Raw genomic sequence first — 11,553 nt, forward strand, 5'->3', positions numbered from 1 at the left:
AGCTTCAGAACTTTTAGTGGTGCTGGCAGTGTCAGGAATCAAATGGGTTGGCCTGTACAAGGCTAGAGCCCTAATCCTTGTACTGCCTATAGTTCCCAGGCAAGCAGTTTAAAATAAGTATTCATCTGTTTGGGGGGGTGGCTTGAGTGCAGCATGGTCAGTGCCTGCTCAGGTGCCTTGGGCTCCTGCATTCAGGTCTGTAACAGAATGTACAATGAGCTGTTTTAATGGGGTTTTTTTTTTGGGGGGGGAGGAGGAGGGTTGAGCTTCCTGTCTATGCTTAGGATTGGCCCTTGGTGGTTCCTGGGGGCACCCAAGCGGAGCCAAGATTCATTCTGCCAGTTACAGGTAGGGATTAAGTTGTTTTCATGAAATGTACATCTGGCAGTAGTTCCCTTACAACTATTAGTTTGGATCCACTTATTCCACTGTATTATGAGCCAATCAGCTTTCCACTTTGTTTTGCCGTACACTTTGCCATGCTCAGGGGTTTCTCCTGCCTCTGCTTGGGGAAGATGGTGGTGGTGTTGGTCAAATCTTGGACAGAAGTGCTAGGCAAGTGCTCTTCCCACTGTATTATTCAATCCCACCATTTTTCTTTAATTTGGGGCATGTCCACTCATGCTTATTCCTGGCCCAGGTATGCCTAGTGGGGCTCTGGACCATATAAGGGTGCCAGGATTGAACTAGGGTTGGTTGTCTGCAAGCAAAGTGTCAGCCTCTGTGCTATGTTCCTATGCTCCAAAATGCTTTTCAGGGACTGCCAACAGACTGCTTGCCTTGCACACAGCTCACCCAGGATCAGTCTCTGGCACTTAGATGATCCCTAAACTCCACTGGGACTGATCCCTGAGTGACTCCGTCCCCTTCACAAAAATAAAAAAGGGGGGGGGGGATGGTGTTTGGGCCTCACCTGACACTGCTCAGGTGCCAGATCTGGCATGGGGAACCAAACCTGTGCTGGCTCCCTGACAGGCAAGGCTTACCAATTGTCCTCTCCAGCACCACAAGTGCTTTTATCTTATTTCAGTTATCTTTATTTTTGATTTTCATGATACTCTGGGGTCACTCTTGGCTCTGCACTCAGGAATTGCTCCTGGCAGTGCTTGGCAGACTATCTGCATACACCCCTACCCATTTTTTAACTCCAGGCTTCATTTCTTTTGAAGGCTATCAGGGCTATCTTTGTTATTTTCTCTGAAGATGTTTTTCAACGTATGTCTGGAACGTTCTCCAGACCCCAAAGAGCGGTGGCTGTTTCTGGTTTGGGAGTGTCCATGGTCTTCCTGGGCAGTGTCGGCTTAAGGCCCAGTTCTCTACACCTCCCACAGAGGGAAGGGGGACTGGGGCTCAAAATGGAGTCATCCATTTATTTCTGAGTGCTCAGGGACCCTATTCTGTCCCTGGAATCAGAATGAGGTGGGATGTGTTCAAGTTCAGCCCCTGACCCTTGTAGGGGCTTGGGGCCCTAGAATCTTCAGAACCAGGATGACCTTGGTGTCATTTAGGGAGGCCTGGAGACCCTGTGAAATGCTCAGTAAGTCAAAAACAAAGCAGGAAAAATAGGAAAGCTGGAGACTTTAATTTAGGGCTTGGATACCAGGCTTAGTTGTACATACAGTCATGTGAAGCCCAGCCTACGACCACAGAATACCCAGCACCCCTCAGGAGGGGCAGACAGGGCAGGGACTGAGAAACAGGAATTACCTTAGGTGTGCCGTGGGGCATGCATGCTCAGTGCTACTGGGTCTCTGGCTGCCCATACATGGTCCAGCCACTTACCCTTTGGTCATGCCCAGGCACCCCTCACCCAAAACTTTTCTTTTTGCTTTCTGGGCACCTGGCGATGCAGAGATTACTCCTGGCGATGCTTGGGGAACCATATAGGATAATGGGAATTGAACCTGGGTTGGCCGCATGCAAGGCAAACACCCTACCTTGCTGTATGATCTATCAATCCAGCCCACCAAACCATGTTTTCTTTTTGCTTTTTGGGTCACACCCAGCAATGCACAGGGGTTACTACTAGCTCTGCAATCAGGAATTCCTCCAGGTGGTGCTCTGGGGACCATATGGGATGCTGGGGATCAAACCTGTGTCAGCTGCGTCCAAGGCATCACCCAAACCTTTTAACTGGCAAGACAAAATTGGCCTACCTGACTACCCCAGTCCAAGAGGGACAAGGGCCACACCTGCTTATTAGCGCATGTAGGTGGAGGTGGAAGACGCCAGTGAGGGTCTATGGTGCCCCAGTACTGGCCAGGCCTAAAGGAAGGCTGAGGGAGAGGGGAGCCAGCCCTGGGCTATGGGAGCGGCCTCATTCAGGGATAAGTACAACGGAAGAGCACCAGCCCAGTGTAGTGAGATCACACAGGGACTGACCCTGGAGGCCAAGGTGTGGATGTGGGGCACCGTTCTGGGATCAGCAAGGCCCAGCAGCTGCTTTTCCAACTTTATTTAGAAAAACAAATCCAGGTCCCAGTGCCCAGCCCTCCCCATCCCCGTCATAACTTAAATAACTTAAGAGAGAGAGTTGGGGGCGGTCGGGTCAGGAAAGGGGATCCCTACAGCCGCCGCAGCGCCCGCTTCTTGTCTTTGTCCATCTTTTTCTTGGCCACCAGCTTCTTGTCCCGCTCACCTGCGTGCTTCTTCGCCATGGGCCCCTCAGCACCCCCCAGGCCTGCAGCGGTGGCTGGGTCCCCCGAGGGCGCCGCGGCTGTACTTGGGCCACCGCCATGGATCTCTGTGAGCAGGCGGGCCCGCGCTGCGTACTCCTCGTAGTTCTCCAGCAGCAACCGGCCCGCCTCCTCATTGAGGGCCGACTCAGGGTTTGGGTGGATCAGCAGGCACTTGATGGTCTGTGGAAAGGACAAGCTGGGATGAGTCCATACAGTCAGGCCATGGAGCGCCCCCAGACTCACTGTCTCGTCTCAGACCCAGGTACCCCCAAATTCTGGGCAGGGATGCACTTGTTGGAGGCCACTCAGGAGAAAGAAGCAACCTGGAAATCACATCCTTTTCTTTTTTGGCTTTTGTGGTCACACCAGGCGATGCTCAAAGGTTACTCCTGGTTCTCCACTCAGGAATCTCTCCTGGTGGTGCTCAGGGGACCATATGGGATGCTGGGTCAGCTGTGTGCAAGGCAAACGCCCTACCCACTGAACTATCACTCTAGTCCCTGCACCCTCTTTCTGATGGAAGTCATGGTAAAAAAGGCTGCCAGCTGACACAAGTAACCCAGCACCCCCTGGCCAGAGCTGAGGGGCATGACAGACATCCTCTTCATACTAGGGCCATAAGAGGACTTGGCAGGTGACTGCGTCTCATGGCTGCACACAGAGGCAGTCAGGGTACGTGGCATGCAGTACTCGGCTGGGCAGACATCACTGGACAAAGCCGCAGGCACACCGCGACTCTTGCTGGTGCCCTCTCCACCAAGCCAACAGGCATAGAAGGGAGTAGTTTCCGATGTTTACCTCAGAGGCTACCACAGGCCTGCAGGAACCCCACCACCATCTCCCCAGGACTCACAGCAATTTATCCTCAGGGAAAATTTTTTTTTTCTTTTTTGTATAGAGGGTGTGTCATACCTGGCGGTGCTCAGGGCTTACTCTTGGCTTTGCACTCAGGGATCATTCCTGGCAAGACTTAGGGAACTCTGTATTGCTGAGGATCAAACCCGAGTCAGCCATGTGTGAGGCAACTGAGCACTTACCCTGTACTATGGCTCTAGCCCCCTCTTCAGGACTATATTAAGAATCTGGGAGATGGGGTGGGGCTGGAGCAATAACACAGTGGGTAGGGAGCTTGCCTTGCACACGGCCGACCTGGGTTCGATTCCCAGCATCCCATATGGTCCCCTGAGCACTGCCAGGAGTAATTCCTGAGTGCAGAGCCAGGAGTAACCCCTAGGCATCGCTGGGTGTGACGCAAAAAAAAAAAAAAAAAGAAGAAGAAGAATCTGGGAGATGTTCAAGGGCTGCCACGTAGGCCTGACTCAGGACCCCAGATCTGATCCCCAGTACAAGGTACTACAGAGTACTACTGTGTCAGTCCAAAGAGGCACTGGGAGCTACACACAGGCCTTGGAGCCCTGAAGAGGTGTGTGTACGCATGTATGTGTTTTGTGGAGAGGGGCCTGGCTACCGGGCTCTACCCAACCACTATCCCACCAGCTTTCTTGGCATTGCGGAATATGGGGCTACCCCTAATCTCCTCCAAGACTGCTTTGCTGGTGACAATCCTGGATTCCATCTCTGACACCACCATGTCCCAGGTCCCAGGACACAGGTGGTCCTCAAAATACCAACCAGTGTTCCTGGTAGAGTGAGCCAAATCTGGTGGAAACAGCGGCTCCTGGAGAGATTTTTGGGATCACAGTGGTTACACAAACATTAAGCGTATTTAACAATATCCTTGAGGCCATACCTAGTGATGTACTGGGGAACATGCCATATCAGGCACTGACCCTGGCCACCGCCTGCATACCGTACACTCTGATCCTTCCAGAAACCTCCTGGGCTCCACTCACAACTACTCAGTACTGACTTTTGTTTTGCTCGGGGGCCACGTCTAGAGTGCTTGTAGGTTGCTCCAGATCAGGGCAGGCCTGCTTCTGCTCCCAGGCCCACATATATGCAAGGCAGACTCATTCTCTCCCCCCTCCCCCCCGCCAACTCCTGACTATTCCAGAGCCATGAGCCATGTCCTAAACAGTGAACCTGGGGATACCACTGCTCTGTCCTAGCCAAGAGAAGAGCTCCTGATGGATTCGGTGGTGCCCTCCACTCCAGGCACTACCAGTGTTTCTCCAGTTCCCAGAGCAGACCCAGAACTCACCAGCAGCACGTGCCGGATGCCCAGCTTGGCCGTCCAGTCCCGCTTGAGCACGTTGACGCAGATCTCCCCATTGGCACCCACATTGGGATGGAAGATCTTGGTCAGGAAGAAGCCCTTGGGCGGAGAGGCGGGAAAGTCCTTCCCCAGCAGAAGCTTCATGCGGAACAGGCCTCCGGCATAGGGGGTGCCCTCTGCAGGGGGGAACACTATGTCACCCAAGTGTGGCTCACACCCATGACCCTCAATCCTCTCCCATGACTGCTCCGCACCCCGTCTGGAGTGAAGCCCCCAGCTCTGGTCAACCCACCAAGGTCCGAGAGGGTCTCCAAGGCCGCCTCACTCACCCTCAAGGCTGGGGCACCCACAGCTCCGGCTCCCTCTCTCCTCACCACTACTAGCCTTTCTTCCGGTTCTTACCAGGCATCCCAAATTGCTTCGGGCTGGGGCTCTAAGGAGCTCCCGCTGTGATCCCCACCCACCATCACTCAGACCAGGCTCTTCCTGGCACAGCACTGATGCATGTTGGGACACTCACCACCCTGCCCCCTCCCAGGTCCTCGTCCATCCTCCTGTCATGGGTCTGCCACCCAAGCCTGTCCCATCCCTTCCAGGAGCGTTCAGTGCGTGAGTGGTGTGGCCGCAGGGGGCCCACTCACCAGGCCCCTCGATGGTGACTTGTAGATCGGTGAGGTCCTCCTCGTTGGGGAAGACTTTGATGCCATCGGGAGGGTCGGCGGTCAGCGTGGCCACCTCCTTGTATACCAGGCGGATAATGTGCGGCGGCAAGTTCTCCACGTTGGAGTTCTGGGAGAAGAAGACGCGATGTGAGTCAGGGGGCTGGGCTCCCCGCCCAGGACCGGCTGTGAGCCGCGCACGGTCCTGGCGCCTGCCCCACTAGGGCAGCGAGAGTGGGAACAGCAGTCGACGTTCCAGCTCGGTCCCCACTTCCCCAGTGGCCTCCAACGCGGTTCCGCAGCCCAGCCAGGATGGCAGTGATGCCGGGTAGGCCTAAGGCCTGCCCGTAGACTCTTCCCCATGTCTCCTCAGTAAAACCGGCTTAAAACCTGCGGCCTGGAGGGAAGCTGGCGGCGCCAAGCCTCCGTGCCCGAAACAGCCCCGCAGCGGGCCGCGAAAGCCCGGAGCCCTGCTCGGGGCTCGGCCCGGCCTACGCCACCGCGGGCCGGCCCGGGCGGTCGCCCGCCACCAGCTAAGTCCTGGAGCACATCTCCCGGCCCGGCCCCCAAGGTGCGATTTCCAACCCCTCCAGCCGCCCGCCGGAGGCTACTGGGCCCCAGACCCGCTTCGCCGGGGCCCCGCCCGCCCGCCCCCTCCTCCCCGCGCACCGCGGCCCGCGCTCACCATGACGGCGGTCGGCCGGGGGCGGGTCCCCCGGCCCCGTTCCTGCGCTCCTTGGACCGCCGGCTGCGGCCGCTGCGGCCCTGGCGTGGCCCGAGTGGCCCCACTTCGCTGTCCACCGCCGGCCCGCAGGTACCGAAGCCCTCCTTGCCCCGGTGCCCGGCCGCACTGAGCCAGACGCGCGCGCACCGGGCCCCTTTTATAGCGCTCTGCAGGCCCCGCCCCCCGCGACCCTGAAGCGCCGCGGCCCGGCTCGTGACGTCAGCGCGCACGTCCCGCGGCGTCCGACGCGCTTATCCTTTTCCCGTAGTCCTTGGGCTGCGGCGGGAGAAGTTGAGGAGGGGGCGCGGGGTCGTTCGGTCAGTGGAACATGCGGGGCCCGGGGAAGGGTCCCCAAAGAACGGAGAAGCTGAGCATGGGGAGTGGGAGCGCCGCCGCGCCCGCTGATTGGGCCGTTTGAACGAGACGCCGCCGCAGGCCGGCGTACGCGCGCGCTCCTCGCCGCCCAGGAAATCGCGTACCTGACTAACGGTCGGCGGCGGTAGGGCGGGGCCGGGGGAGGCGGGACTCGAGGGGATTTAAACGGATGATGGAAAGCACGCTGGCCAATAGGGAATTGCAGGCCTGGAACGCGTTCACGGGACTCGCAGGGGCCAATCCTTGCCGGCGTGGGTAGTGCCGGGAGGAGGCCGGAAGTAACGGAGACGGGCCCGACGCAGCAGCGGGACAAACGCTTGCAGCCAATGAAGTTCGTTGGGTCTGGCATATGCAGATAGGGCTGCACTGTCCGCGCGCCCTCAGCTGGCCGTCTGGGAGCGCGCGAGGGACTCCGGTTACTTCCCCCCCCCCCCAACATCGCCATTTTGTGCGGCAGGTGACCTCTGACCCGTGCCTCAGAGGGTCCCAGACCCGTCAGCCGCCCCTCGCGGGAGTCGCTGAGCGCTTCGGTGTGTGACTTCCGTTCCCGGCCCTGCGCGATTCCTGCCTGTGGGACGCGGGCGAAGGCCCCAGGCCGCGTTTCGACCAGTCTGGCCGGGGCCGTGGCTTGGCTCCACCTCGGCCGTCCCGTACCCCGACACCTCCGCCTCCCCCGACTGACGGGTGCGGCCGGCCGCAGGTTGGCCCTGCGCGCCATCCTCTGCCCCGAGTCCCCGGGTGTGGCTGGTGTGTTGCCGCGTGACTCCATGGCACTGTTGGTGTGACCCCCAAAAGGAGAAACACGGCAGGGCACTCGCTTGGCAGAGTCTGACAGTCCCCGTTGTCCCTGAGCACTGCCGGTGTCATTCCTCGGCAGAGACACTGGGCCCCGAGAACAGTCAGGTGTGGGCCCCCCTCGCCCCCAGTGAAGCTGGTAGTAGCCAAAGATACTGTTTGATGTCGATGCCGGCGGGGTCCTCAGGTGACATGTGAAGTGGGAAGGAGAGACGTGGCAGCCTTGAGAGGGAATTTGCAGTTTTCTCTCACTCCAGAGAGAAGGGGTGGGGAAATCCAGGACTGTGAGCCTTGCCTCTTGGTGGAGGAAGCTTGTGTTTGGGGGGTGGGGGGGAGAGAGAGAGGAGAGATGGAAGTTATGAAAGTACACAGAGGGGAAATGTGGTTGACACGTGCTCAGGCGTTGCATGCACATGGCACATCTGTGTTTCCTTTGTTCATGTTGGCTATTACAGGCTTCCCACACCCCCTCCCCAAAGCTGCCCGGCGGGGCTCTCTACCCAGCTAAGAGTATGTTGCTAGGGTGGTTGCCAAGGGGGTAGAGTTGATGGTGTTCTCTGATATTCCTTTCTAGGCCTTTGTTCCTTCCTGTAGGAACTTCTCTCTGAGGGGGGTTCCAGCCTTTTCTGGGACTGCACTGGTGCCAGTTAAAGGTCTTTTCAGGCTTTATTCCTGTCCGCAAGACCGTCCTGACAGCCTCAGGCCTAGTTGGTTTTATTATTTCCCAAAAATTAATTGCCATGGGGATCCCTTCCCTATCTTGCTGCACCCCTGCTTCAGTATGAGCAGGGGAGGAGGTTGGGGAACACTTTGGGGAGCTAATTATGGGAGTGGTTAAGGTAGATTGGAAGGCCTCATTTGAAAACAAAAGCTGTGTTTCTCAACTGGAGGAGGCATGGCCTCTTGCCAGCCTCCAGGAGAATCCAGAGGAGCACAGCAGCACTGGACTATGGGCCAACCTGTACTGTGGGGACACAAGAAGGCAAGGTCAGAAGGAGGCCACAGCCACATAAATATCTGGGAGGTGGGGCAGCGCCCAAGAGGACCTGGGATCCCAAGCCATAGTCCCCTGCTTGTCCAAGTGTCACTGAGAGTGGTCTCCAGGCCCACTGCTGGGGAGCCCCCCAAAAAAGGCACGTTGAAATGGTAAAGCACTGTGTGCCTAGGAGCCTGCTGCTGGGGAGAGAGCATTTGCAAATCCCGTCAAACCTTGATGTAGGCCTGAGGCAGTGGGGAATGTTCGAGAACAAGACATTGATGTGGCTTAAGGCAGCCAGCTAGGTCTTCCTAATGCAGACAGGTGGGTCAGTATGGCACCTTAGGCTGTAGGGCTCAGCTTTGTGTGTCCTGAAGTGTGCAGCTGGGCCACAGGCAACCTCTGTGCAACACTAGCTGTGCCAAGCTGATGGCTCAAGGTTGGAGCAGACCACTCTGGGTCCCATTGAGGACACTTGAGAATGTGCTGATGGTGATGCAGGTATCAAACCACTGAGCCACATCCCTGGCCCTAGATGCTTAGAGTTTCAGATCACCCTTTCTCTCCCTGCTCTGTCCTTCTTCTGGCTAAGTTTGTGACAGTGAGCTCATTGTGGGGCTCTCTGGGGATCACCCTCCTTGAGGTGCTCTTGCACATTCGGGTTGTCATACTCATGGGGAAAAGGAGAGGGGCTGTGGTGGTAGCTGGAGGTCACAGTTTTTTTTTTCCACGAAAAAACTGAGAAATGCTTTTATTTTGTTAACTAAGGGCACAATAACATTCAGAATAATACTGAATTACTTCAGACACCATTACAGTAGGCACGCAGTTAAAAAGCGAGGCAGTCACATACCTGGTTTGTACATCAAAGTCAATGACAAATGTTTCTCCCATTATCTTGAAAAATATTGGTGAGATAAAAGCTGAGAAAGCTTAGCTTTAAAATCCTGCACACATGGAGCCAGAGTGATAGCACAGCGGGTAGGGCGTTTGCCTTGCACGCGGCCGACCCGGGTTCGATCCCCGGCATCCCATATGGTCCTCCAAGCACCGCCAGGAGTAATTCCTGAGTGCAAAGCCAGGAGTAACCCCTGAGCATCGCTGGGTGTGACCCAAAAAGCAAAAAAAATAAAAATAAAATAAAATAAAATAAAATCCTGCACACAGAGAATAAACAGTCCCTTAGATACACCAGTACGAATTGATCCAAACCTCTCCAACATGCCATCATGCCAGTGTATCACAGCAAGACTATGACATTGCAACACAAGGCAAGGCCCTTCCTCCTTTTTGGGCCACTGCCCTGGGCCCAGGGTGCACTACGGCCTGTGGCTCCCCCACTTACCATCTGAGCTGCCTATATGGAGGGGGCACTGCCGCCAGACACTGCCAGTTGGCACAACACACTGGGACAAACCCCCTTAGATGTGGTATATGAAAGCCAATGCTCCCCAGGATGGACACGACACAACGCAGCGTCACGGGGCCAGTGCCACTGAAGCAGCAACATGGAACTTAAAAGGCTGAGAACAACAAAGCTTGTTCCTGACACACTTGCCATCCCATCGGCTGTTTGGGGCAGGGGAAGCTGGACCAGGCTTGGAGGCCTTCAACTAAGGCGGCAGTTAGCCCATGTCTGTAGCAAGGAAGCTCGGAGCCATGAAGAGCCGGGCCAGGGGTCCACGGACAGCCAGGAGCTCCCCACAGCATCACTGACTGGAGCTATAAAAACTCCAATGGGGAGAATGCCCTAAACCCTAAAACCATGATAAAATGTGAGACAATGTGGCCTGCAAAGTCGTGGACAGGACAGAGCCCCAACCTCAACTGCCCTGTCACCAGACGCTGCTATGTTTCCACCAGCAGAAAGGGCACGGCCGGGTTTCCAGGGAGTGCTCAGGGCTACGCTGTAGGCTGCTTGTAAACAGACAGGCATCTTCCTGGATCTGTCATGTTTTTAACTGAAATGACACCGTCCCTGGACAGTCACCAGATGAACAGACAAGAATCCTGGAGATGGACCGGCAGAGTCTCCACACTCTGGACCCTTGGCTCTCCTGGTAGGGGGTGCTTAGCAGCACTCCTCATGCTGCCCACCTGGAAGGGGGGACCCGCCTGCAGCAGGTTGTCTTGGTCCTTCACCCAGTTTTGGGCGTGGAGGTTGCACAATTTAGTTGCTGTGCTGTGGATGCTGGGAGATCAAGTTGCATGGTGTCACTGGGGATCAAACCTGGGAATTTCTACTTGAAATGCCTGTGGGCTGTCCCCCCAGCCACTGGCTTTGTTCTTCTGAACTGTCCCTTTGATATAGGCAGAGAGAGAGAACAGTGTCTACTGCCCTGCACAAAGCCAACCCAGGTTCAGCCTCAGGACCACACCGGGTCCCCTGAACACCACCAGTGGTTATTCCTGAATTTAGAGTGTAAGTTGAGCCCTTAGCACCACGGGGTATGCCCCTCAAAAAAAGAAGGATCTCGGGGCTGAAGCGATAGTACAGTGGGTATGGCATTTGCCTTGCACGCGGCTGACCTGGGTTAAATTCCCAGAATCCTATAGGTCTCCCGAGCATCACCAGGAGTAATTCCTGAGTGCATGAGCCAGGAGTAACCTCTGTGCATCACTGGGTATGAAACAAACAAACAAAAAAAGTGTCCCTTTGGGAGCAAAGTGGGCACCACACCTACAACTTCCTTGCAAATGCTCCCTGATGGGGGATATTTCTATGGAGAGCCAGGTGAGGCGATACCTGGACAGGTATCTGTTGTAACTGCACTGATGTTGTAACTATACTGATGTTAACTCAAAGGACTAAGTTAAAGACAAGTAAACTGAAAAACACAAATGATGGGTGTGGGGGGTGGGAGGGATGGAATGGTAGCACAGCATATGGGGTCTTGCATGTGACAGACCTGAATTTGATTTTCAGCATCCCATATGTCCTCTGAGCACCACCAGGAGTGATCCCTGAGCATCATCAGGTGTGGCCCCATGTCCTCCCCCCCAAAAAAAATGGGCTGGGATAATAGTCCAGCAGGTAAAGAGCTTGCTCTCCTGGGTTCCATCCCTGGCATCCCATGTGGTCCCCCAAATCCCGCTAGGAGTGATTCCTGAGTGCAGAGCCAGGAGAAAGACCTGAGCACAGCTGGGTGTGACTCCAAAACCAAAAAGCA

The 11,553-nt window shown here is 56.0% G+C and overlaps 1 protein-coding gene across 1 annotated transcript; it reads right to left on the minus strand.

The window, feature by feature from the left end:
• Positions 1-1,558: 1,558 nt before the first annotated feature.
• Positions 1,559-6,691, minus strand: UBE2S (ubiquitin conjugating enzyme E2 S). Its single transcript, XM_055145547.1, has 4 exons — positions 6,199-6,691; positions 5,496-5,643; positions 4,840-5,030; positions 1,559-2,858 (listed from the first exon to the last, which is right to left on the minus strand). The coding sequence occupies exons 1-4, from the start codon at positions 6,199-6,201 to the stop codon at positions 2,565-2,567; spliced, it is 636 nt and encodes a 211-aa protein (XP_055001522.1). The 5' UTR covers positions 6,202-6,691; the 3' UTR covers positions 1,559-2,564.
• Between the last annotated feature and the right edge of the window lie 4,862 nt (positions 6,692-11,553).

Source organism: Sorex araneus, chromosome 8, assembly GCF_027595985.1.
Source record: "Sorex araneus isolate mSorAra2 chromosome 8, mSorAra2.pri, whole genome shotgun sequence".
NCBI classification, from domain to species: domain Eukaryota; kingdom Metazoa; phylum Chordata; class Mammalia; order Eulipotyphla; family Soricidae; genus Sorex; species Sorex araneus.